The sequence below is a fragment of the Mesoplodon bidens genome, assembly GCF_964165515.1.
Source record: "Mesoplodon bidens genome assembly, chromosome: 5".
In the NCBI taxonomy this organism is placed as follows: domain Eukaryota; kingdom Metazoa; phylum Chordata; class Mammalia; order Artiodactyla; family Ziphiidae; genus Mesoplodon; species Mesoplodon bidens.
Window position 1 is genome coordinate 114,558,001 of NC_138161.1, and position 26,467 is coordinate 114,584,467.

At 52.8% G+C, this 26,467-nt stretch overlaps 1 protein-coding gene across 5 annotated transcripts in view; it reads left to right on the forward strand.

The window, feature by feature from the left end:
* Window positions 1–26,467, forward strand: part of MYLK (myosin light chain kinase) — a 294,914-nt gene that overhangs the window by 213,848 nt on the left and 54,599 nt on the right. For 2 of the 5 annotated variants that reach the window (XM_081235665.1, XM_081235666.1), the window contains exons 16-18: window positions 129–1,258; window positions 8,275–8,391; window positions 17,215–17,301. In XM_081235665.1, coding sequence (XP_081091791.1) covers window positions 129–1,258; window positions 8,275–8,391; window positions 17,215–17,301 — 1,334 coding nt within the window. Of the gene's footprint in view, window positions 1–128; window positions 1,259–8,274; window positions 8,392–8,743; window positions 8,834–15,189; window positions 15,339–16,202; window positions 16,298–17,214; window positions 17,302–26,467 lie in introns of those variants that run through there. The other 3 variants (XM_081235669.1, XM_081235668.1, XM_081235667.1) reach the window with 3 other exon arrangements.

The window sequence follows — 26,467 nt, forward strand, 5'->3', positions numbered from 1 at the left end:
AAGGCCTGGCCAGCCCCCCTCCCCTCCACCCTCCCTCCCTCCCTGGGGATTTGCTCTCCCCTGACGTCTCTTTCTTACCCAGCCCCTTTTCCTCCTGCTACTTTCCTTTTTCCCTTCACTGGTTGCAGGGGGAGGGAGCCTGCCAGCGGTGAGGACCTCTGCAGCCGGGGAGCTGGCGCTGATGGTGGTGGCGGTGGCGGCTATGGGAGCCTGAGGCCCGGCTGGCCAGCAGGAGGGCAGGGCGGGCCCGACGAGGGAGACAGCGAGGGCGTGCGTGGGGTGCTCACGAGGCGCGTGGAGACACGGCAGCACACCGAGGAGGCCATCCGCCAGCAGGAGGTGGGGCAGCTGGACTTCCGTGACCTCCTGGGCAAGAAGGTGAGTACCAAGACCTTGTCTGAAGAGGACCTGAAGGAGATCCCAGCCGAGCAGATGGATTTCCGCGCCAACCTGCAGCGGCAGGTGAAGCCGAAGACTGTGTCGGAGGAAGAGAGGAAGGTGCATAGCCCCCAGCAGGTGGACTTCCGCTCTGTCCTGGCCAAGAAGGGGACTCCCAAGACCCCTGTGCCTGAGAAGGTGCCACCTCCAAAACCTGCCACCCCAGATTTTCGCTCGGTGTTGGGCAGTAAGAAAAAATTACCTGCAGAGAATGGCAGTAACAACTCTGAAGCCTTGAATGCCAAGGCAGCAGAAGGTCCCAAGCCTGTAGGCCATGCCCAGCCTTCAGGGTTTCTGAAAACTGTGGGCAATGCCAAGCCGGCCGAGACCCCCAAATCCGTGGGTAATGCCAAGCTGGCTGAGACCCCCAAACCCATGGACAATGCCAAGCCGGCTGAGACCCCCAAACCCTTGGGTAATGCCAAGCCGGCCGAGACCCCCAAACCCTTGGGTAATGCCAGGCTGACTGAGACCCCCAAACCCTTGGGTAATGTCAAGTCAGCTGAGACCCCCAAAGCCTTGGGCAATGCCAAGTTGTCCGAGGCCCCAAAACCAGCTGGGAACGAAGAACTTAAGAAGGAGGTTAAGAATGATGTGAACTGCAAGAGGGGCCATGCAGGGGCCACAGATAATGAAAAAAGACCCGAGAGCCAAGGGACAGCCCCAGCCTTCAAGGAGAAGCTACGAGATCTCCATGTGGTGGAGGGTGAGAAACTGCTGCTCCAGTGCCAGGTGTCCTCTGACCCCCCGGCCACCATCACCTGGACACTGAATGGAAAGACGCTCAAGACTACCAAGTTCATTGTCCTCTCCCAAGAAGGTAACACGGTTGGGGCCGGGAGGAAGGGTAGCCCTGTCCCAGCCACCGTCAGCTCCTGGAGCCCTGGCTTGTCAATGGTGTTAGTAGCCCAGAGCCTGGGTGGGAAAGGCCACTCTCTGTGCCCCTCACTCACAGGATTGGTGCCCGCCACACTCCATGGCTGGGGGACAGGGTTGGGTGCCTGGCCGCCCAGGCACATTCCCAGATCTCGGCATCTGTCTGGCAGAGACCCCTCATGGCACCCCTAGGTGTGGCTCCTCAGGGCAGGCCTGTGCTAATGCCCAGCTTTGGCCCAGAGAAGGCTCCGATCATAGGCTTGGAAATGGGGGCACTGGGGCTAGGGCTGACCAGGGGCTTGGGGCTGAGAACTGCCTTTGAAGCCGTATTTTAGGTTCAGGTCAGGGTGTGCAGTGACGGGATGTGATTTGGGGTCAACAACTTAAGTCTTGATAACATTGTGTGTTTGAAGGGACCCGAGGGGGAAGCCAAAACCCCAAGCAGCCCCTACGGCACACACTCACAGGCAGACAGAGCCACTCGCTTCCTAATTTGGATGAGACTTTTGTTTGCTGGTATTTCACATTCTTGGGTTGTGGAGAGAAGAGGGGGGGCCCTAAATCCTGCCATCTGGGGCCTTTCAGGGTTTGGAGTTCTCAGATGGGCCAGTTTAACCTAGAGAAGAGATGGGGACGGGAAGGGTATTTTCTCTGACCCCTCATTTGGTTTGAAATCTTTCTGTAAATCCCAGTCCTGGATGGGAGCTCCAAGGACAGCAGGCTTCCCACGCCCCACTCTGGTGGCCGGCCCTAGGATAGAGTCTGGCCTGACTCGAGGCTGATGCTGGTAGCTCTGGACAGGGCAGGGCACAAGCTCCCGGGGACGTGGCATTTTCACCTTGACGGGGAGAGGGCAGTCAGGGCAGAGGCCCTAGCAGACAGGTCCTGTCAAATCCAGATCAGCTGAGACAGAAGCACTGCCCCCGCTGTGCTGCCTTCCTTCCCGTCCTCTGACGGCACCCCTCTTCACCCCTCCCTCACCCCTCATCTGGCTTTCTTCCTTCCTCTTAAAAACCCTAATGAAGCATTTGAAAGTAGCATTATCCCTCTCAGCTCATGATGGAGTTTGTCTTCACTCTGCAGCTCAGACAACAAATCTGGAACACCTGAGCGTTTTGAATCTAACTGCTGAAGGAGTAAAGGGGAAATTGGCCAGGAGAGAAAAAAAGGGTGTCTTTTCTGCTAATGTGTTGACACGATAGCTTTTCCACATGAAAATCCTCAGCTTGGTAGGGGCCTCCAGAAGTCATCCCATCCATCCCCCTGCCTCTGCTAGTTCGGCCCTTCCACACACAGGAAGGTATGGGGGATCACCATGGTGGGATGAGATGTCCAGGGGAGTGGATGCCAAGCCTTCCCTGCCACCTCTGCGGGCCCCTCCCTGTTGGAAAGTTTCGGGTAAAACTGACCCGAAACCTCGACCAGGAGAATTTCCCAGGTTACCCTGTGGTGACCTCTCGGGGTGGGACGGAAGGTGGGCAGCTGCCATCGTGGGGACATGTGTGGTCCCATAGTCCTACACGCTGTGAGGTCCATGGCTGTACCGCCCTCGGGGAAGCTGATGTTGGGACAGCTGAGGGCAATGCCCATGGCTGTGCAGCTGTTGTGGGACCTGCGTGGAACCTGCAGAGCCACCAAGAGCTGCTTATAAACAATGAACTGGACAAAGCAGTGTAAGCACACCTCAGCTCTGGTCTCAGAAATGCACCTGAGCCCTTAGAATGGGCTCTTCATACCCAGGGTGCCTTGATGTAGCATAGCTGCTGGGCGCCAGACCCTTTTACACTGGCTACTCTAGTGTCATCTCCCACAGAAAGCACCTCAGACGGACCCCTTAGGTCTAAAGCTGGGGAAGAAGACATGATTAAATGAAGGCCAGCACAATGAGAGGATAGAGAGAGACTGGGGTGGGGGGGTGGGGGGGGAATTATGGAGATAGCCCCCAAACCAACTTTTAAAAAGGTTCTAAGTATTTGTAATTCTCCTTTGAAAAATAAGAATAGCCTGCACTAATGGAACACCACGTGCCAGACACTGACCTGGGCATCTTACTATGCTTTTCACTCATTTAATCCTCGCAACCACTATACTGCCCATCTAACAGAGAAGTTAAGCACTTTGCCCAAGGCTGCACAGCTAGTTAGTAACAGAGCTGGGATTGGAAGGCAGGCAGTTGAGTTCCAATGCCTAGACCGCTGTGCTCTATCACCTCTTAGTTAATTCTTGTTAGCGTGTCAGCATCCTGGTCCTTCCCTGATCAGCTCCTGGAGAGCGTTGTCTATCAAGGGAAAAGGCTAATGGCTGTTTATTCCACAACACTGTCAACAGTTGTCAGGAGGCTGGAAGACTGGCGGTGCCCTCTGGGCTTGTGAGCTTCTGGTATTTTCACTGCAGTAGAGGAAGCTGACCTTGAAACAGGACTGGTAGGGAGAAGGCCTGGTCTCAAAGCAGCAGCCACACTCAGTCCACTGTCCCTTCTCTAGTGCTTCCCTGCCCAAATCTACAAGAGCCTGGGGTCAAACACAGACCCAGGAGAAAACCTGCGGTAAAGCCTCATGAGTGACCACTTCAGGAGGCTCCGCTGCAGGGAGTGGGACCTCTGAGAGGTACGAGTAAATCTGCTCTCGATAGATCTGGAAAGAGAGGACACACACACACAGTGATAAACCTCTTCCAGCCAAGTGCCGATGATGAGCTGCTGGGAGTGAGAGGAGAGGGAGCTGAGTGCTGGGCCGCAGGGAGAGGCTGGTGGTGAAAGAGCAAGGCCTTGATCTGAAGTGTGAAGGCAGGCAGGGCCCGCAGCAGGAGGGAGGGTGTGGGCTTCCCAAGCAGGAGCACAGGCAGCAGCCAAGGCAGGCCCGCTCCCAGCATCATCTGGGCTGAGAGGGAGGCGCGGCCCCATTGCATCCTCTATCGTGCTAAGGAACTCAGTTCTAAAGGCAGTAGGGAGCCATGTAAGAGTTGGGAATGGAAAGCAATAGACACAAAGCTGAGGTTTACGGGTTTTGATTGATTCTGTGCCCAAAGACAAGGAAGGAGCTTACCGAAGAGGGTGGGGAGAAAGGTGGTGAGGCCTGGGCGAACAAGGTAGCCATGGGCACAGACAGGAGATAACCAGTGCAAGAAGCAAAGGCAGAATGAACAGAACCTGTTGCCTGGCTTGGAAGGGTGGGCGGCTGGGGTAAAGGAGAGGAAAGGGTGGAGGAGCGCTGAGTGGCCGTGTGTGGGTGACTGGGTCACAGTGATGGCACCAGTGGAAATAAGGAAGGAAGCTGGTGTTTTGAGGGGTTTGTAGGGAGAAGGGGGGTTGCTAAGTGGGTTTCCCCATCCTTCACACCCTACTGAGCATCCCCTCCACCCCCGCCTCCCTGGCTCGGAACCGTTCTCGCTCCACTGCACTGAACCCCCTTCTGCTACCTCATCTAAGATCAAGATTCACTTCCCCCAGGACTCCTTCCCAGACTCTTGTCCCTGGGGCCTTTGGCCATGACAGACTCTTGTGCTCTTCCCCCATCAATGTGTGTGTCTGCGACCTACTGCCGGTGGGCACTGTTGATAGGTTTCAGGGGTGCTTCTCTGAACCCTGTACTTGGATAGGGCTCATAGCCCACAGGCCGCCCAAAACACGATTATGTCCGCTCTGTCTAGCACCGAGGAGAGCAGGAGAGGTGCGAGGGCAGTCAGTCGAGTTGACTGTTCATTCTTGGAGGGACCTGTGGAGGTGTCCTTGCTCTTCCTGCATCCCCCAGAACGGCAGGGCGGATGGTGCTCACTTACAGCAGCTGGGCCTGCCCTCCAGGCCTGCAGAGTGGCCTCACCAGGCCCTTTCTGGACCTGCAGCAGCGCTGCTCAGGCCTTGGCCCAGGACTGGGAGGCCCATGGCTGGCCAGTGGGCTCTGCGCTGCTCCTGAGAAGTGCTTTTCTCTTTATGCCTTGTTTCCTGCCCCCGGGCCAGGCTTCTGTCCCTGGCAAACATCTCTCCCCGTCTATGAATGAGGGTTCATTTTTGTTGCTGTTGTCAACCAATGATTCATTTTTAATTGCCTTCAGTGTGGGATCTCGCAAAGGCTTTTTCAAAACCTGTGTAAGTCCATCCTACAAAACACAAGGGTTTATACAGCACCTCCTATGTGTGAGGCAGTATTCTAGCCCTTTTCATTGTATACATAATCCACTTGAAGAATTCTGAGTTAGGCTTTTTTTTTTTTCCTTTTAGAAACTATACTGTCTTTTTCAATGGTAGGTTATGTTTGATTAAGTGTTCATGACTTTCTGTTGCATAGATCCTACCAGATCACCTGCTCCAGAAATATGCCTTGGACATTCTCAGAACGGCAAATTTTTGTTTTTAAACTGACTGCATTCCAGGCTCAGGAAAAACATTCATAATAGTCACAGTCACTGCCCTCCATGATCTAGCGTGGGAGAGAGGCGTGTGTTTCAGTAATGGCCTTGGGAGACCAGCTCTGATAAAGGTGAACTCAGGGCACAGAAGAGGTCCACCTATGGCCAGGGGTGCTTAGAGATGGCAAGGAAGGCACCTTCCCTGAGGAGGTGACCTGCAGCTGAGTTGTACTGTCCCGGCATGCCGGGGGACCAGCTCAGGAGACACTGCTGACTGAGGGCAGCCTCGGAGCAGAGCCTCTAGGGCTTGGGACCACTCCCCCTACCTCGTACACCCCACGCCTCCTCGCCCCACACACTCAGAGAAAGCACAAGACGGTGGGGTGGTCTTCAGACTCTGTGGCCTTGAGGGGCTCTCCCAGGGACCCGTCTAGCTGAGCCATTCATGGGATCCCTGGTTCCCATCCCCCTCACCTTCCTCTCAAAATTCCCCACCAGGCTGAGGCTTCTCAAAAAAAACTCTGGGAAACAGTTTTTCTTCTGGAGGTCAGGAATAAGCTGTCCCACAGGAAATACCAGATGCTTCAATCTGGGCCAGCCCAGCCTCCCAGCCTGCCGGGGGCCCTCCCCCAGCCCACGCACATGGCCAGGGGTCCAGGCTCTGAGTGGCTTGGAAAAACTGCCTTTCTGATGCTTTACCCCCGTGAAGGGCAAGGGCTGTGGTCTACATGCTCCACCCCTCCTGGGGGTCTCACTACTGTTTTGTCCCATTTGGGTTTAAGGCTGAAGGCAGCTGGGGGACTGAAGCTGAGAGACAATCAAGGATTCGACCAGGATGTCTGTTGGCAGTGGGATATCTGCTCCCCGAGCCTTAGCCTCAGACTGAGGGAACATGGCAAGATGGGGTCCGTTTCTTCTAAGCCTCAAGTTTGGGGGCCAGAGGTCATCTGCGCATGCCCCTGCCCTCCCAGATGAATGGAAATTTCTCTCTCTAGAAGATAGGAACCCTCATTCCCTGATTCCTGTGCCTTATAGTTCTTGCTCTCACGACAAAGTTCCTAAAAATCCAAACTAAATCCTTTCTGCTGCAGTGTCTGCAAATTCTGTCTCCTAGCCACAATGGGAAGAGATCCTGAGGCATTGCCGACCCCGGTGGGAGAGCATAGTGAGGTCCTTCTGAGAGGTGGGGTCTCAGTGAGGGTGTAGGAGGGAGGGGTGCAGATCAGCCATCCTGCCCCAAGGGGTCGGCAAGACTGAGGTTGCCCTGTTGAAGACCTTACCCAGGGGCCAGGAAGTAAAGAGAACCATTCTGTCTCTGCTTTCTCCTCCAGCCTTAGTGAGGTTCTCTGGGCAGAACTGACGTCACCCTTCCTCTCTCTGAATATCCTGGTATTTGTTGGTCAAGTCTGTGCATCTGTCTCATGGGGGTGCGGGGACTTTTGAGATCAAAGGCCATGCTGCTTCGCATACACACCTGGGATGCACACAGCTCTGCCCGCTCAGAGCCAGTGACTTGTGCCGGGCAGTGTGGCAGAAAGGGAGGTGGCCGGAGCCAGTGGCTCCAGGCGGCAGGATGCACGTGGCTCTGGCTGTATCCTCCTCCTCGTACGATGACGGCTGCCCTGACGACAGGGCAGCTTTGGGCAGGACGCCGTGCTGCTGGCTTGTGTGTGTGTCTGATGGCAGGAACGAGGGTACTGCTGCCCTCCTGCTTGGCCCAGCAAGCCCAGTCCTCAGCTGGTGTCTCCCCACACCCTAAGGGAAACTCCCCAAACGTGTCCCCCAGGGAAGTAGCCAGCCCTGGGATGAGAGAGCTAGGATGGGTGAGGACCAGACTTCTGTCCATGCCCAGCCTGACCCCTCCTTCCCCCAACCAGGCCAGAAGAGGTGTGCTGGGGCAAGGGTAGCCCCGTGGAAAAGAAGGCCATCCCTCTCTCAGGGGACCAAAGGACCCTGCACTGAGAGGGGCAGCCCCACAGAGCCCCTCTCCCAGCCCAGGGTCCCTCATCGGCCATGATTCTCAGCTCAGATACCATTCCTGAAAAGCCAGCTCCAGGGTCCCAGGCTAGTCACTGTCTCCTCCCAACAGATCTGCCCACAGGCCAGTGTCCCTGCTGGACAGGGGCTCCTGCCCTCCCCGCCCCACCTCTTTGTTCAAAATGCCCTTTTCTAGGACGCATTCCCAGAAGCATTGCTGTAAGCAGGGCAGAGTGTCCTCACCTGCCACTGTCCCTACCACAGTCTGTGGACCGGAGCCTGACTACTGCTTGTCTCTCTTGGTGACATCCAGGGTGAGGGCCTGGGTCCGTCTGTGCCTTCTGTTGTGCTGATGCTCTCCAAAGGCAGAGGCTGTTTCTCTCTCTTCTTACCTTTCAATCATATCCCCATGAGAGAACTTGCTGGGGTGGGGGGCGGTTGGGTATATTTAGGGATCAGTTATTTTGGATCTGGGTTATCAGCAAAAAGTGCCTTGGCTTTGGTGGGGCGAGCAGGTTGGTTCCCACAGGGCCTCTGATTTCTGAGCGTGTGAATAACACTTGCTCTGATGCTCCAAGTGCCCGGCAGGTGTTGGGCTCAGACCTGGTCCACTCAACAAATGTTCCTCTTCCCGCCCAGGCTCACTGTGCTCCGTCTCCATTGAGAAGGCACTACCCGAGGACAGAGGCTTATACAAGTGCGTAGCCAAGAACAGCGCCGGCCAGGCTGAGTGTTCCTGCCAAGTCACCGTGGACGGTAGGTTGTGCCCACCCACCCCTGCCACACGTAGAATCCTGTTTCTCAGCGCCCCCTTCCCACCGTACCTGAACAGGGCTGCAGCCCAAGGCTGCCATCCCAACGTGAGGCATTCGCTTTGTGGGTGACAAACCATGTTTTGCAAAACAATGAGACAGGAAGGAAAGTGGGAGCGCTACTTGGTGGTCCCCTGTGGCCTCACAGCCCTGCCCCCTGCTGGGAAGAGGGCTGCTCACCTTGCTGGTCCCTCCTCCCCAGTCCTGACCCCTACATGCCAGGAAGGGAAGGGTGAGACAGGGCAGTAGGAGAAAAGACACACCCACAGGAAAATGACTACATAGTATTTTACAAGCCGCAGTGAACAAGTGTCAGTGCCAGCAGGACAGACCCGTGAGGAAGAGGGAGCAGAGTGAGGTCCAAGTGGGGACACTTCCTCCAGGAGGTGAGTAGGGGCTGAGGCTTCGGGTAATGGGGACAGGCCTGCCTCTGCAGTTAGAGAAAAGTAATCATAATACAGCAGAGGGAGAGGAAGAGACGCGTGGGGATGGAGAGACTTACCAGGTCTGAGTGGAGTTTCTTGTGAGGAAGGGGCGAGTCCAAGCTGTAAGGAATGGGGATTTGTCCTAAAGAAATGCAGGTACGGCTTCCCTGGTGGCGCAGTGGTTGAGAGTCCGCCTGCCGATGCAGGGGACACGGGTTCGTGCCCCGGTCCGGGAAGATCCCACATGCCGCGGAGCGGCTGGGCCCGTGAGTCATGGCCGCTGAGCCTGCGCGTCCGGAGCCTGTGCTCTGCAACGGGAGAGGCCACAACAGTGAGAGGCCTGCGTACCGCAAAAAAAAAAAAAAAAAAAAAAAGAAATGCAGGTAGTGTGTGACTTTCCTTTTCTCCTCTGTGTAGGGTTAGAATTAGAGGCTTGGAAGTAGATGGTTTAGGCCACCACCCTCACTTGACGGGGCGGGACACCCAGGCTGTTCAGAGAGGGAAAGCTTCCCTCATGAGGTTCCCTGCTCTATTGAGGTCCAAGCCAGGGCCAGAGTCCCATCTTGGGACTTGCAATCCAGTGCCCTTTCTTGGTATTTCGTTACTTGCCTGGAACTGTCTAAAAAGGTAGTTTGGGGAAAACAATTTCTTGCCCTTGAAATGCCTGGTTAGTAACTATCAGTGACACGTTAAAAGCTAGTGTCCAAATAAGGCATCTTGAAGACCAGTTTTGTTGTTCCTCTGACTTTGAATATAATCACTTGACTTCTAAACCCCTAACCTGTTTCACCCCCATTCCACAAGACGTGGAATCATTGTCTCCATTCTGGATTTTGTATATGATTTCCTGATCATAAAAGCCGAGATCTGTGATACATAATGAGTGGGAGAAAAGAAAAGAGAGTCTTAAAAACCAAAGTCTTTTTTAATAAAACATATAATGGCAACACAAATTGTCAGTAGCCAACAGTAAACCTGAAACTAGAATATTGTGGGTGTCTCCCTGGAGTTCTATGAATGTGTTTGTCACAGGGGCTCTTGAGTCTAATGGAGCAGATTCCATGGGTCAAAGTGTATGGTTAGTTCAGAAGGGGGCTTGAAACACATGTTTTGAGGCCAGGGGCTGCTGCTTCTGATTACTCCTGTTACCCACCCAGGTCAGAGTTCTGCTTCTTTCTAGACAGGTACTACAATTTAAAAAACAGTGTTTCTGGGAACTTGACCCCAGAGACCTATTTCTAACAGCGCCACACTTGGGACCCATGCTGGTTCCAGAAGGAAGCCCCGCCTGTTAATGAGGTTATCTGCTTTTGGAATCCCTAGCCTCTTTGGATCCTATTTACATGGCTAGCTGAAGGCAGGATGGCAATTCATCCTCCTTATCTGCAAAGTGTCAGCACCTTTTCCAGAAAGAGCAAATGGCTCATTTTAAAAAATTTCCTTTTTCCCTAGAGAATACATTTGGGGATTCTTTTTTTTTTTTTTTTTTTTAAGGTTTGGGAATTCATTCTGCAACTTAAAGGGCTTTCTTTGTCCCTAAGTTGGTCTCCTTCTAATCTTGGCCATCATAATGTATCTATAGTTCCTTCAGAGGGGCCTCTGCAGGGTTTGGCCTCAGACTACAGACTGGGATGTGGGTCTTAGGAGAAGTGCTAGGAAGGGGATGAGAGGGAGACCAGCTGAGATAGCAGGGCAGACTCCGGGTTAATAGGGTTTTGTTTTGTATTTTTTCAAAGAGAAAAAGGGAAGGTCAGCCCCCCTCCACACCCACTCTCCTCCCTGTTGCTACACCTGGACTATGTTCCTGTCCTTCCTGCCACGTTTAACTTTATCTTTCCGTCAAGAGCCACCTCTGGGCTAATAGGAAAGGACTACAGGCTCCTGAGCTGCTCCCCCGCCCCCTTTCAGCATCTTTCCCCCTGTGCTCCTCTCAGCTAAATAGACTTCAAGTCCTGCTCTGTCCCCGATCCTCTTAGCTCTCCCCGCACCCTTAGGCGATAGTACCTGGCTTAGAGGTCCCAATGGGCCCATGCACCCTTTGATATTATAGGCAAACTTTTATGTGTTTGTGGATTAGAGCATTTTTCTGAAGAAAGGGTCCACAGTTTTTAAACAAATGCTTAAAAGAAGTCATGAATTAAAAGACAGTGAAGGGGACTTCCCTGGTGGCGCAGTGGTTGAGAGTCTGCCTGCCGATGCAGGGGACACGGGTTCGTGCCCCGGTCCGGGAGGATCCCACGTGCCGTGGAGCGGCTGGGCCCGTGAGCCATGGCTGCTGAGCCTGCACGTCCGGAGCCTGTGCTCTGCAGCAGGAGAGGCCACAACAGTGAGAGGCCCGCGTACCGCAAAAAAAAAAAAAAAAAAAAAAAAGACAGTGAAGAACCGCTTGCCCTAAGAAGTAACCTTGACTGAACTTTGAAGCCTAGCTGTTGGGCAGGGTCTTCCATTGCTCTCCATCTGCAGCTGCCCTGCTAAACCTCTGGACCAGTCTTGCTTCCCTCCTAAGGGGCTGCAAGGTCCTTCTCCTCTCGAGGTGGGGACCACAGCTAATGCTGATGTCAGGCTGGCCCTGCCCCCAATAGTCACTCACTATCACTCATGTAGCCTGTGCTGGACACCATTTAGACTATATATCTGTGGCTAATAGAATGATGTATTTCAAGACCTCATGAAAATGACGTTGGCTCATTGGCTGTTCCGTATTAGCCACACTACTACTTCCCTCTTATAGAAAAGACAAAGGGAGGTAGCCTTTATAATGCAGCACATCTGGCTCTTTTAATCCTGCCCTTTGGGTTGTTTCCATAAGAAAAAGGGTGCTCTGTGCACTTTCTTGATTATAGTCATACCGCCATTCCTTCCAGGTTAGCAGCAGACATGTCAACCGGTACCACAGAAGGCAGCTGAAGCCTGGGGTGGGTAAGGACTTGTCAGAAAACTCACCCAGGAGGAGAAAAAGCTGACCTTCAAGACCTGCTACAGAAACTCTTGTGCATTTTTAGTTTATGCAGCAGTTGGGCAGGGTATCTTTCTCAGTGGGAAAACCCAGGCTCAGTGAGGGCCATCAGCTTTCCCCAGACAGTAAGCAGGAGATGCCGTTTCCCTGGGTGTCTCTGATCCCAAAGCCCAGGCCCCTCAAGCCACCCTGCACAGGGAGTCACATGACTCCCTGGCATGAGTTACCCTGGCAGGACTCCAACCCAGGTGTGTCTGGTTCCAAAGTCTGCACCTTTCCACCACCTGTATGGCCTCCCTATCTAGTGAATAACATGGCAGTGTCCACTGTCCGAGAGATCCAGGTCTTCCTTACTAACAGCCCTTCTCGCTGGGAAGTCCTCCTGCACCTCTGGCCTGAGTGGCCCACTCCCTCTCATTCAGACCCAGGTGAGAGGTGAGGAAGCAAAGCCCTTTGTAGGCCCAAATCCCAAGACCGGGCAGATCAGGCCGCCCTTCCCAGCCACCTTGCCAAGGACATCGGGCCTCAGCTACCAGTGAGATCCGGGGCTTTGTAACCATGGAGGCTGGTGTGTGCATTTGGTAGGGCGTGGCGTTCCCATGGGCCTTCTCTCAACCTGTATGTCAGTGCCCGCTGTGCTCCTGGGGCTGGGGTTAAAAGCAGTGAACGAAACAAGTTCCTGTTCTCAGAGCCTTTACATTCGAGTGAGGGAGAGACAAAAATACGGATGAACAGATATGTCATACGATCTCAGGCAACAACACATGCTGTGAAGAAAGCAAAGCAGGGTGATGGGGGAGCGTGCTGTTGTTGGAGAGGGTGAGGCCTCTCTGAGGAAGAGGCATTTGAACAGAGGCCTGAAGGCATCTGGGAAGGCGTCCCAGCAGTAGCACGGCACAGGTAAGAAACAGGAGCAAAAGCCTGAGCTGAGACTGTATGGGAGACACTCCCAGAAGGAGAGGTAAGGAGGCCAGGGTGGCCGAGCCCCGGGCCAGGGGCAGAGTGGTAGGAAATGAGACTGAGGAGGACCAGATCTGCAAGGCCATGTAGGCTGTGACTAGGACGCTGGATCTTATTATAAGTGCGGTGGGACAGCCCTGGCCGTTGTAAAGGATCACTCAGGCGGTGACCAGACCCAGGAGGGGTAAGAGGGAGAGCAGATTCGAGGTTGCCACGATAGCCCAGGCATGAGATGATGGCAGCTTAGACTCTATGGAAGAGGTGGGAAATGACCAGATTTATAATGTTTTGACAGTACAGCTGATAAGATTTGCTGATGAATTGGAAATAGAGAGAAAGGGAAGTCAAAGGTGACCCTTAGTTTTCCTGAGGGAGCACAGGTCAATGGTGGTACCACCTACTAAGATCAGAATGGGTAGGGGTGGGGGACAGTCAAGACTTTCGTGTATGTGAAGTTTAAGGTGTCCATTAGACGTCCAAGTGGGCCTGTCGTGTAGGTTGACCTTTAGATGAATCTGGAGTTGAGGAGGGAGGTCGGGGTTAGAGGCAGGACATGAGGAGCCATCTTCATGAGGCCACTGAGTGCCCTGGGCATAGATGAGGTCCCCAGGGGTGGATGTGGATGGAGGAGGGAAGGAGAGAGTCCAACACTGACAAGTAAGGCAGGACAAAGGTCTGCGAAGGAGACGGAGAAGGACTGGCCATGGTAAGACCGGAAGAAATCAAGCAGAGAGGGGTGTCCCAGAGGCCAAAGGGTGATCATTTCAATAAGAAAGGAATGATGGAGATCATTGTGTCAAAAGGCTCTGCCGAGTAGAATAAGATGAGCATGAGCATTAGCCATTGGATTTGGCAACTTGGGGCAATTTGCAACTGTAAGAAGGGAGTTTAAAGCCTAATTTGAGGTGTATGCAGCTAATAACTAGCTGGGTAGGGATTTAAACCCACACCTTGGCTCCTAACCACTGTGGTCCACTGCCTCCATGGCCAGGGAGACCTTGTGACTGTGGCTGAGCTGACCCCCACTTCTTTTGTTGGCCTCAGTCTGCTCCCACTCCCATTTGTTCTTTTTTTTTTTTTTTTTTTTTTTTGCGGTACGCACGCCTCTCACTGTTGTGGCCTCTCCCATTGCGGAGCACAGGCTCCGGACGCACAGGCTCAGCGGCCATGGCTCACGGGCCCAGCCGCTCCGTGGCATGTGGGATCCTCCCGGACCGGGGCACGAACCCGTGTCCCCTGCATCGGCAGGCGGACTCTCAACCACTGCGCCACCAGGGAAGCCCCCATTTGTTCTTTATATTGTCTCGGGCAGCTAAAATGTATTAGGTTGAACTGAATAAAATTGCTGTTTTAGTAGGTCAAAAACACTTGAATATTGGCCAATGGTGTGGTTCAACCTGAAACACGGGTGTAAAGCACTTAGCATCGTGCCAGGCACGGCCTGAGTACCCAATAAATGCCAGCTCTTACTCCGCATCTCATTCACTCCTCTGTTGGGGTGTTGTTATTCCCTTTTTCCTGGTGAAGAAAGTCAGGAACTTGCCCAAGGACTCACAGTCACCGGCCTGCAGAGCCAGGAAGGCACTCATCCTGACCAGAGCTCTCTCCCTCCTGATTTTGCCTGCATGCTGCTCGCTCCTGGGCAGAGAGAGAGAGAGAGAGAGAGGCCAGCCCCTCTGCCCTGCCCCCTCCTGGGGCTCCTGGAAGCTCAGACCCCCCTCCCAGAAGCCTCCCAAGACCTCCCTCCCCCTACCTAGGGTTGCAGCTCTGGGAATGACCTCTCTCGGGGGAGACAGAAGAAGAAATGCTGGGTTGGAAGGCTGAGCCCAGAGCTAGCCCAGGAGTGGAAGGGGTGAGGCATTGTCCATATAAGGACACGTTTTCCTCTCTATGTTGAGGCCCCCCCACCGCCGCTCCTCACACAACCACCTTCCTCCCCCCTGCTTCTTTGGGGGCACCAGCAGACCAGCAAAGGACTCCAGCCCTGGGGCCCAGATCTAGAAATGGAGTTCAATTTCATCACAAACTGATTAAAATAGACAGAAAATACATGCTGCTCTTAAACTTTTATTACTATTATTTTTATCCCCTGGGCAGCCATGTGAGCACAAAGCTGGTTCTGATTAAGCACGTGGTCCTCTCAGCCCACTCCTTGCTGCGATTCTCACGGACAGACTGATGGCTAGTGGCTCGTGGTGCAGGCACAGCACACAGTGGGCAGGGGTGCTGCAGAGGGAAGAGGGGGCTCGGTCCACCCCTCTGGGGCTCCAAGTCTGGGGGTGTGCCTGGTCTGCCAGGGAAACTTGAGCCCCTTTCCTCACGGCCAGATGGAAAGATAAGGAACATCTACAAACAAGGCTCAAAGCACATGATGGGGTGGTGTACTCACAAGTCAGTGTAAAGCAGGCACCCAAGAGCTGAGGACGGATGAGGAGGCAGGAAACATACAGCAGGGGCCCATCCGGGAGGGCTTTGTGAAGGTGGAGGATTCTAAAGCGGATTTGGGAAGGAGGCGAGGAAATGCGGCAAACAGGAGAAACGAATGAACAGGTAAATGATCACCGTCTCACGCAGTCTCTCCCTAGAGCCTCGTAGTGCTGTGAGGCAGAGAAAATAAGTGTAGTTTCCCTTGTACAAATGTGGAAACAGAGACCCGGGGCAGCTGAAATTATTTGCCCCCGATCCCAGGATTGCTGATGACAAAGCTGCAACTAGAGCCCTCTTCATCGCTACTCTAATGATGCTTGGAAGCAAAGCCCATCATGACCCCACGAGGAGAGAAGGAATCTCAGTCCCCGTCTCCTTTCTTTCAGGAGCCCAGGAAAACTGGGCCTCTCCTCCTTTGCTTGCTTATGCCTCAGTTTCCCCATCAATTAAAAAAAAATCTTGGTCCTTCCTCGTCTCCCTCCTCTGATGCCCCGGAGCTCACTGGGAAAAAGACGGCAAAGCGAGTACTTATGCCAAGGAAGAGAGGACTGTCTGTGCACACTGTCCCCGCCTGCTCTTCCTTAAAAGGGGGGAAAACAAAGACATTTCTGGGTACGCCTTTCTTTAAGTGGTCATTGGTGCTGTCAGAAGTGCTGGTCTTGAAGGAAGGGAAGAAGGGAGGGCCCCAGACAGGGAACCGTAGACTCACCCCATGACCTTGGTTTATGGCAGCCTGATCTGCAAATGTCAAGGGAAGTGTACCCACCCAGCCCCTAGTTCTGTGCTTCCGAGCCCACCCCGCAAAGCCCCAGAAGCCCAGTCTAGGCGAGAGCACGTGGTAGAGTCTGGGATTGCCCCACCGTGGAGGCGGGGACAGGGAGATGGCCCTTCCTCCCCAGACAGGCCACAGGAATGTGGCCAAGCGTCAGCTGGAAAGTCCCACCCCCTCCTTTCTCCCTCTGTGCTTCCTCTTCAGGAGCAGGAAAAGGATGCACAGGAAGGGGCTGGGAGGGGGAGGCTCCCTCCCAGCTTAGTCCCTGAAGAGAGTTCCTTGTGGAAAATGCTGGAGCCCAGTGATAGCGGTACAGCCAGCTCCTTCTTATCCCGGTCCCAGCAGCTTGCTAGAGTCCAGTCTCTTCTCGGCCCAGTGAGGGCCTTTTCCACCCAGCCCAGCGCTATGTCACCCTGCTGCCCTGACAAGGGAGGGTTTCCCCCGGCATCTTCCACACTGGGCATGAATGGGAAGAGGGGGAGTGGTGGACAGCCCCGCGGAGTTGTGCGCTCACCCGGGCAGCATTTCAGCTCTGCCCAGAGGCTGCCGCTGCAGGGTTCCAGTGGCTCTGCTTTGGAGGGGGTGCAGGAGCCCCCACAAGGGCTCCAAGGCTCAGTCCAGACCCCGTGAGGCATGCTGGCCGCCTGCTCAGAGGCCTTCATCTGGTCTGGAGGTCTGACTGTCAGTGTCCCTCGGTACAAGAGTCAGAGACAACAGGCTGCAAGCCCCCTCCAGACCATGAGCCCAGGGCAGCAACCCATCCCCTGCTTCCCCTGTTCAAGAGACCTCTCTACACAGAGCAGGCTTTTGGAAATCCAGAATGTTTAGCCCAAGTGAGTTAAGACCCAGTGAAGGGAAAAGATAGGCGCTGGTGAGCAGAGGGGCTCTGACTATCCCCCAGCCCTGCCAGTGATGCGATTCTGGCAGCCCGTGCCTGCAGCAGAGGCGAAAGCGCTACCCAGCTCCCAGGATAGCCTGTCCATCCATCTTCAGGGCAGCTGTGCTCGGCACCTGATTTATAAGGCAGGGTGGCGAGGACACTCCTTCTTTGGTGCTCTTGAGAGGAAGGTGCCTGGCCTGCCCAGCAGGCACTGAGGGCCCTCAGAGTGGAGCCGGGACAGGGAGGACGTGTGGGTGTTGAGGTGGGATGTTTATTGCGATGCCTCTTCTCCTTCCTTCCCTGGGCAGCTGCCTACTCATGTTTGTCGTTAATCTGTTTTGTTCCAGATGCCCCCACCAGTGAGAACGCCAAGGCCCCGGAGATGAAAGCCCGGAGGCCCAAGAGCTCTCTTCCTTCCATGCTAGGAACAGAGAGTAAGTACTCGTTCAGCTCTTCCAGGCAAACCCGGGACTGAGGGCCGGCCGCTTCCCTGCCTGTGCTCCTCGGAGCCTGGACCCTGCCACCACCCTGGTGCCCTGTGAGCCCCCGGTGACCGAGCCACTGGCCTTTTCTCACCCCTCCCACCTCTCCCAAGGCCTGAGTGGTGTTGCACATCCACATCCTGTGGCAACGTCACTCAGGCCCCTTCTGCTTCCCACCAAGAACCCTGGGAGATCTTCCCCTAATCTCTCCCAGTTGAGTCTTTCCTGCCACATAGACCTTCTTACACAGTGGCTCTGATCAGATCACTCCTGGTTGGAGTACCCAGCGGTCCTCAGGGCCCACCAGTCCCGTGCAAGTGAACCTCTCACACATTGCCATCCTGGCATACCTGCCACATGTGAGCACACATTCTGACATCCAGCCTCAGCCTTTGTTTCCAAGCGCTGCCCCCCAGCTCCTTACTCCTATTTCATCCTCAAGCCAAACTGAGCTCCTCTGTGTGCACCGGACGTCCCTGTGTTCCTCCCTTTGTGCCTTTGCTCTGGCATCTCTCTTGTGGGACAGGCTCCCACTGAAAAGTCATCTCATCCCTGAGCTCGTCTTTGCTCCAGCTGAAAGGAACTCTTCCCTCCCGTGAGCCCCCCTAGCGCTCAGCATCCATCCCCCTTCTGCCATTGGCTGTCCTCTTCCCAGGCTCACGGTGACGTGTCTGTGTCTCATCCTCCTTCCTCCTTTTTAAGTTCCGTGGGCCTCCAGCTGGGCCAACTTAGGGGTGCACCTTTCAGGATGCCAGTGCCATGACCTGCTCATAGAAAGGCCTTACCGGCACCTCTTAGAACAAACTTGCAGCTGTGGTCTAAATAGTCAAGCAGGGAAGGGGCTTCTCCTATGACTCTGCCTGACTCTCTCCCTCTTTTTGAATCTTGGCTTTCCCGAGAACCCCTTATAAGCTTTTAGGCACTGTGCCTAGAGTCCACGGTGCTTTTACAGGCCCACAAAAATATTGCAGTATCTTATAAAATTAGGGAAAAAATTAACTTTTAGGTCAAAGAAAATGTTTTAATTCATAACATTAATATATTCATCTTTATACCAGTGCAGTTGTAAAATATAATTTATGTATGTATGTATGTAAGTATACACTTTTTTTTTTCTTTAGTGAAGGGAAGGAGCCTTCAAAGGCAAAAGTGCTTAGACTCCACAAAGGTCATAATGCAGCCCTGGCTTGCACTGCTGATTAATTATTGGTCTAATTTTGTTAGAAGTATGCTTCGAAACCTCCAATTTTAACAAAAGATATGGGGTTGCTTGGGCATCCCCAACACACTGTGTGTTTTAAAAGAGCAAAAGACAAGACAAACTCTAATAAAGGGAAGTGAGCTAGATTAATTCAAAGGCTGCCTCTCTTTTTCTGTTACAAGGCAGTGTTCTGTAACTTAGTTTTGTTCTCATCTCTTCAAAGCAACCTATTTACCTTCCCAATGAGGAGCTTGGGTTCCTCATGCACATACCAGCCAAGCTTGTGGGGGTGGGGAGCATGCTCAGCCTTCAGTATGCCAGGACAGCCAAATTGGAATGATAATTTCTCATAGATATTTATTTATTTATTTATTTTTGTCTGTGTTGGGTCTTCGTATCTGTGTGAGGGCTTTCTCTAGTTGTGGCAAGCGGGGGCCACTCTTCATCGCGGTGCGCGGGCCTCTCACTGTCGCGGCTTCTCTTGTTGTGGAGCACAGGCTCCAGACGCGCAGGCTCAGTAGTTGTGCCTCACGGGCCTAGTTGCTCCGCGGCATGTGGGATCTTCCCAGACCGGGACTCGAACCCGTGTCCCCTGCATTGGCAGGCAGATTCCCAACCACTGCGCCACCAGGGAAGCCCTCTCATGGATATTTAACCACTGGGAGCGTCCGATTATCAAAAGTGGACGTTTAATAATAAGTTGTTGACAATGCATAAACAATTCTAAGAAAAACCTAGTGAGAATGGGTTAATGATTTTATCTTCCGAAAGGATTTCTTGGGCCTGTGTTCTATTTAGTTATGGGACAAAGTCCTCGGGAGAGACATGGGATCTCATAAGAGCGCCAAGTGATGGTGAACTGGGTCTGATGCGATTGTTCTCCTCTCCTGGGGGCAGAAGCAGGAGTGCCTGGAGTTCGAGCTGGGAGGTCAGCAGCCTCCTGTCCTCAGCTCTGGCACATCTATTCCAGTGCGATCCCGAGGGAAGTGAGGTGGGGGGTCAGAGGAGAGCCGTGAAAGAGAAAAACAAACTGGAGGCAGTGAGCAGACCCTGGGCTCTTTGCCCTGGAGAAGAGAAGGCTGTGGAAAACCCCAGCCAAGTTGTCATCATGCAGTTCCAGGGCAGGGGCTCTCAACCCTGGCTGCATGTTAGATTCACCTGGGGAGCATTTAAAACCACTGCTCCCTGCTGCACCCCAGACTAATTAGATTAGAATCTCTGGCAGTGGGATCCCGGCTTCAGTGTATGTTTACGCTCCTGGGCCATTCCAAGGTGCTGTCAGCCAGGCTGGAAACCAACTGTCCAGAGGGAAGCCAGGTGCCCTGGCACCACTGGTCTTGAGAAGCAGAACTGGGTCTAACTCTACTAACTCCATTAAATGTGGAACCACCGCGGGCCCCCCGGCCCAGGTCCTCAGGGCATTTCCATCACCTGCCTTTAGGGAGAGAGCAAGATGCTCTGGTGGAGTCTGGGCGCCATGGTTCTTTCCCCTCCGAAGGGTACAGAGAAGGGGGCTCAGTGGGCAGTGCTGCTCGGGGTGGGGGGCAGCTGCAAGTGCTTCATCTCTGTGGCAAACACACTCGTGACTGCATCACCTCCAGCTGACACTGCTTGTCTGCTGAAGGGGAATTTCACTCTGTGTAGAAAGCCTTCACGTGGGAGTTACAGACAGATGTCTTACTCCCAAAAGAATGGAAGTGTGTGTCTCTATGTATAGTAATGGCCATGTTGAATACCTCTGCCGGCCCATGCCTCCTGGCCCCCATCATCCCAGCCTGTCACTCCCTGGGGCACTGAGAACATTAGCAGCATCTTTCCTTCGAAACCTGCAGTTTCCTGGGTGCCTGTGTACCACTGTGGGGCTTCCTTCCCAGGAGGCTCCTGAGAAGGCAGCTGCCCAGAGATAGGGAATGAAAGGGGTGTCTTTTAGGTCTGCATCCCCAGTTCTTTTCTCACTTTGGGGGATAATTTATATGATTTGTCAATTACATAAGTTAAATATGCATGCCTTCTTGTTGAAACATTTTAACTAGTACAGAAGTTTACCAAGTACAATGTGAAAGCCCTCTTTCATCTTAGCCCTAATTTCACTCACCTCCTCAAATATATTCACAATTACTTTTTTCTGAATATTCACATATACACATGCAAATATTTCAGTTGGACTTTTTTCTCACAGAAATGGAATTATGCAGTCTGTACACCTCTGCAACTTGCCTTTTTCTCTCGGCATTGCTGTCCCCAGTCCCAGACATCTCTGATTCCATGAGAAAGCCCAGATTCTCATGTTGCTGAGTGGTCTGGCTGTGTATGTGTGTTCATTTTCATCAAGGGCTGGGAAGTACCTAAGCTAACCAGGAAATCCATCTTTCCTCCAGTGACCGAGGGAAGGCTGAGTGGTTTCCTTGTCAAATAGATGGCGGCCAGATCCCTGTCTGCATGCCCTCCCCTCCCCAGCTCAGATGTTTGGTCCTGTGAGGGAGCTGTCAGGCGTGAAAGTGGATGGTGCTTGTCCACACTGGCCTGAGAGCCCCTGGGGGCACCACTGCTGCCTAGCTCTGGGGAGCATGAGGGAAAAGCCAAGCGGATTTGCCCAAACCCAAGGGGCCAGATGAGAGAAAACTGACGAGAGTACAAGTTAACCTGACAGACACCAACTCACAAGAACAGAAGTGAGGAGGGGGTCATCTGGGAAGGTTTTGGGATGAGGGAAACGCTAGGCCAGGTTATGAAAGAGGAGAGGAATGTGGTTTGGTTGAGGAGGAACTGTAACACTCCTCTCGTGAGGGGAGACTGGAGGGAGGAATGCACAGGTACTATCGTGAGGGCCCCCGATTCAGTCACCTGCCCAACACAAAACAAGAGTTTTTTGAACACCCATGCAACAGGCATAATCTTAGCCACTCAATCTATGTCAATTCAGGCTAGTCTTATTCAACTGAGCTACAAATAGTTGTTCCCATTTTACAGATGAGCAAATCTGAGTCTTAGAGAACTAAACTGTCTTGCCCAGAGTCTCACAGCTCACAGCTAGTTACATGTGGGCACTGTGAGGGCAACCCTGATCTCCGTTCCTCCCACGCCACCCTGTGCCTTCCATAGTCTCAGGGCCATCCCTTGTGCTGTCCACACAGTGGACACTGTCCACCAGCGGGGACAGAGGTCTGCCATCAGAGCTGGGGGGAGAAGAGTGTGACAGCCAGCATGCTTCCCTGGATCTTGAGACCTGTCAGGGTCTTTGCTGCATGCCTCTCAATGGGAATTTTTTTCTAACTTTATTTTGATATAATTTCAAATTTACAGAAAAGGTGCAAGAATAACACAAGAAACTCTTGTACACCCTTTACTTAGATTCATCAATTATTTGCATTTTGTTCCATTGTCTTGTCATTCTCTGTGTATATATATATACACCATTCATCAAATATTCATATCTATGTATCTGTATACACTGTATATATACTATATATACACTATATCTGTTCATATATATTCACCATTCATCATATAGACATATATATACCATTTACAAATAGAGACATCATGCCCTTGACCTCTAAATATCTACTGTGTATCTCCTAAGAACATAACCACAATGCAATTATTAAAATCAGGACATTTAACATTGAACCGATACTGTTTAACCCACGGTCCCATATTCAATTTTTGTCAATTGTCCCAGTATCCTTTATGGCTGCTTTCCCCCATCTTGATGGGAACTCAGTCTCAGCACTCCTGGAAAACTTTATGCACTCCTCCAGCCCAGAGTGGGTCGTCTCCCACCTTTGGAGAGAGAACAAGAGAGACGTGCGTGGGCCTGGGGGAGAAGTATCCCCACCTGTGATGGGGATGGGGGGCGTGGGTAGACGGCAATACCCTTCCTTGTTGGCCCTCCAGATGCCCATTTACTGTGGCCGGTGGAGCAGTGCTCAGGCACAGGGCATAGCCAAACAAGCCCCTGGGCTGGAGAGCAGGAAATGAACGTCTTGGTTCTGCCTCTAATTGAACATGTGGCCTTAGTCAGAGCCCTTCCTCGCTCTGCAACTGTCAAATGGGGACTTTCTCCGACTGACCCCCCAGGCCTTTTCCATCTCTGACATCAAGACATTCAATAGAATGCTCTTCTTTGGAGTGATACAGCACAGGTGGGGTTGGCCAACACCCTTTGTATCATCTGGTACATGAAGGGTGGAAGCTCCAGCAAGCGTGAACACACAGCAGCAGAGATATCCTGATGGGGAGGAGGCCATATGCATAGAGTCCAGGCTTAGCGTGTCCAGCTGGAGGGGATCTGACTGGAATTTTGTGTGAGAGAGGCATTGATGGGGCTGAAGGATGGTTTGAGAAAATACGGAGAGGCACTGCCAGTGCGATAACAGGCTCAGGGCTTCCTCCTATCAGTCCGTAAAGCTGACGGTCTTTTAGAAAAGAGATAGAGGAACATCCACAAGGTGCTTTTACAACTAGGGGACAGGAACCAGTGCCTGTCCATCTCTGAAATTTCAGTGCCTGGTGTGAAGTAGGGATATAATAGGTATTTCACTTTTCAAATGTATTTATGAGTTCCCCTGCTTCTGGGATCTGGGAAGGATGCAGGTGGAACACCACTTTATATTCCATGCCTGGCCTTGGCCTTGAGCTTCACCTCTGATATCGGTCACTTTGACCTCACTGACTACTATCCCAGATTATGATGCTCTTAGATATCTTTGCCTTGGTCTCCTGTATGTGTCTCTCTCTGAACCCAAAAGTCAGTCACCTTGAAAACATCTTTGGATATCAAAAGCAGTGTCCAGTTATCCAGAAGATTTTCTCCGGCATCAAATCTTCCTTTTGATCAAACTCTCTCCGGGATTCAGAGGGCTGGAAGGAAATGCTGGAGAGGTTAAGACTTGACATCAAGACTTGCTTGACAGGGAAATATATGGGACCCTGGGAGAGAAGTGGGGCTGTTTCAATGAATGTCTTTGAAAGCTGGCACCAACTCCTGGTTACTCCCAACCAAAATACTGGTCTCTGAAGAGTGACGGTGGTCATGCCACCCTCCACCCCACCATGCATGTGGACCTGTGCTTCCACTCCTGGGCTGCCACCTCCAGATCCTCCCAGCTCTTCCCTTGTCTCCCACAAGCCAGTTCAATGGCAGGTGGGTCCTCCCAGGGGAGGGCCTGGAGGATGCCCATCAAGCAACACTGACACTGCTGTCCTGGCCATGCTGGGCTGCCTCTTTCACAACTGTCCTGATGTTCTGTGCCCTGGGGGCTCAGGGCTGGGTGTTTGCAGTAACAAGAGGAGCAGTGTTCCTCTGGAATCTTCTTACGTGACAGCCTTTGCTATGAGGGGATGTGTATAGGAAATTTGCCCAGAGATGTTCATTCTGGGAAAATGACTAATAGTTTTCCACAGGTTTGTAAGGAGGGGTTGGAAAGGGCCTAATATGTGTGGGGGGAGGGAGAGAGACATTGTTGGGGGGTTTTCAAGTCTCCTGGAGCCCTGAGCCTCCCCCAGTGCAGGACAGTGAGATTCAGCCTTCCATCCCCAGGTCCTCACCTCCACCTTCCTGTTCTGACACAGCCCTGCAGGTTGGGTGCTCTCCCTCCACACGTCACCCAACCCGAGTCCCCTTCAGGAGCTTGTGGCAGAGAGTTAATGCTGATTTTGGGAATTGTGAAGGGTTTGATGTCTATTTTTAGCTAGCTACCTAAAAAAGGAAATGTCCCCAGAGAGGCAGAGATCCAGGGACCTCCCTGTACCCTAGGCTGTTCATGCCACCTCCCCAGTTCCCTTTGGCTTTCCATTATCTCAGACCCTTTTGAAGCTGTAAGACCCGCCTTCAGGCTCTGTAAATATCTCCCAATTGCTCTCTCTGATCTTTCCGGAGATCACTGGAGAGAGGGACTCATGTGTCTTCAGATTGAGCAGTCTGGAAACTTCTGTGGGGTGCCGACCTCTGCCATCCCAGGGCAGAGGAAGGTTCATGAGGCCAGGACTAGGTGGGTGGGGGCAGGCTGGGGCAAAAGCAGAAGATGGATTACCCAGACAATTGGAGGCCAGCCTTCCCAGCCCAGCCCCATGTTTCCCAGGAACCTTCTAAATTCAGTGTTTTGATTTGTGATGTTTTTATTGGGCTGCTTCACTTCTTCCAGCCTCAGTCCCCTGTCTGGGGTGGAAGGCCCAGCACCTGGCAGCTTTGATCTAACTGGTAACAGAGCAAGGGACCTTCTCTTTGTGGAAAGTTGCACAAGGATTCAAGCCAATGGGCTTTATCTCTGAGCATCAGAGCCCGGGGGGGGTTGGAGTATTCTCGGGAATTCCCATGTTAACAGAGATTCTCGGGGGTTCCATTTATTCCTTTAAGAGCTGTTTTCAAGCCTGTGCCAGGTACTGAGCTACATACTGGGGATACAGAAAATGAACAGGATGGGCCCCATTCCTGTCCCCAGGGAGCTTGCTGGGGTATATGCGCGTTGGGGGCAGGTTTCTGCAATTGCAGTGCCTTGTGACGACTACTGATTGAACTGCCTTGGAGGGGCATGGAACCCAACCTGGCAACAGTGATGTGTGAGCTGAGACCTGTCCCAGAATGTGCAAGAGTCAGCAAAGAGTTGACAACAAAATCCTGGCATTGCAGAAACTGAAAGGCCTTCAGTGTAGAGTACAGAGCAGTCTCCCCAGAAGCTGGCACAGGAACCAGCAACATCCACACCCCAGGAAGGTCAGGAATCTGTGTTTTCAGCAAGTCTCCCGGGTAATCATCATGCACGCTAGATTTTGAGAACCACTGACATTGAGCATACAGGGCATGGGTGAGGGTGTTCCCCAAGAGTTAGAAAGAAGGCTGGGGATGAAAGTCGGGGACAAATCTTGAAGGCCCTTGTCTGGTGAATTGGACTTGATCCTAAGAGGCAGTGGGCAGCCACTGGAGAGGTTTCAACAGTGGAGTGACATCAGACGTGCGTTTGAGAAAGACCATTTTGGCCACTGAGTGATGGATATATTAGTGTGGGGACACGGGACCAGAAGTCTAGGAGGTGGTACAGTTAGGACTAGAATGGTGACAGCAGGGATGTGGAAGTGGGACCAAGGAGGTTATCTTGTTGATGGAATTGAAGGATGCCAGTTCGTGACCGGATATGGGCAGGGAGGGGGCCTTGGGAGAAATGGGGATGAGAAGCAGTATGGGAAGAAGAAGCTGGATTTGGTTTTGGATGTGTTGGGTTTGTGGTATGTGCCTAGGGAGATGGTGTCAGGTAGTGGGATGTATGGGTGGGCCCAGGAGAGAGGTCTGGGCTCCAGGAAAAATGAGGGCAGCAGAAAGAGGGATAAAAAAGAGGAACTCAGAGAAGTTTGTGGAGTTAGAGTTTGGGGAGCAGTGCTGTACCAGGAGGGGTGTGCCACCTAGGGCTGACTGTCTGGGAGAGGGACAGACCCAGTGGCGAGGAGAGGGAGGACACTCTGCCCTCCTTGCCTCACCCTGTGTCTGGGGTTTGCAAAGAGGGTTGGATTTTATTTTCCTTCTGTGATACTCCTCTCTGACAATGGCTAGCACAGAAAGTTTGGGGTGCTGGAGAAGAGGGTGAGAGACAAAGGGCTGACAGCAATAATAAGATAATAAGAAGGGTGCACCCAGAGGAGAAGAAACTAGTTAGTGACCCAAGAAGTACTGAGAGCTTGGGCATCTGGACCAGCAAGAATTTTCCCTCTACTGAGGACGTGAACTGGGGCAGGAGCTTCAGGTGCAGCATGAGCGACCTCGTGTAGGTATAAAGCTGACCCGACCAACAGTGTGGAGACTAAACAGGTGAAGAAAAGTACAGAGCAATCCTCTGGGGATGTGTTTGGGGAAGAAAGGTGAATGGGTGGTAGGGCTGGTGTTAGAGCTTGCACTTTATTGCTATACCTTCTTTACAATGTAGC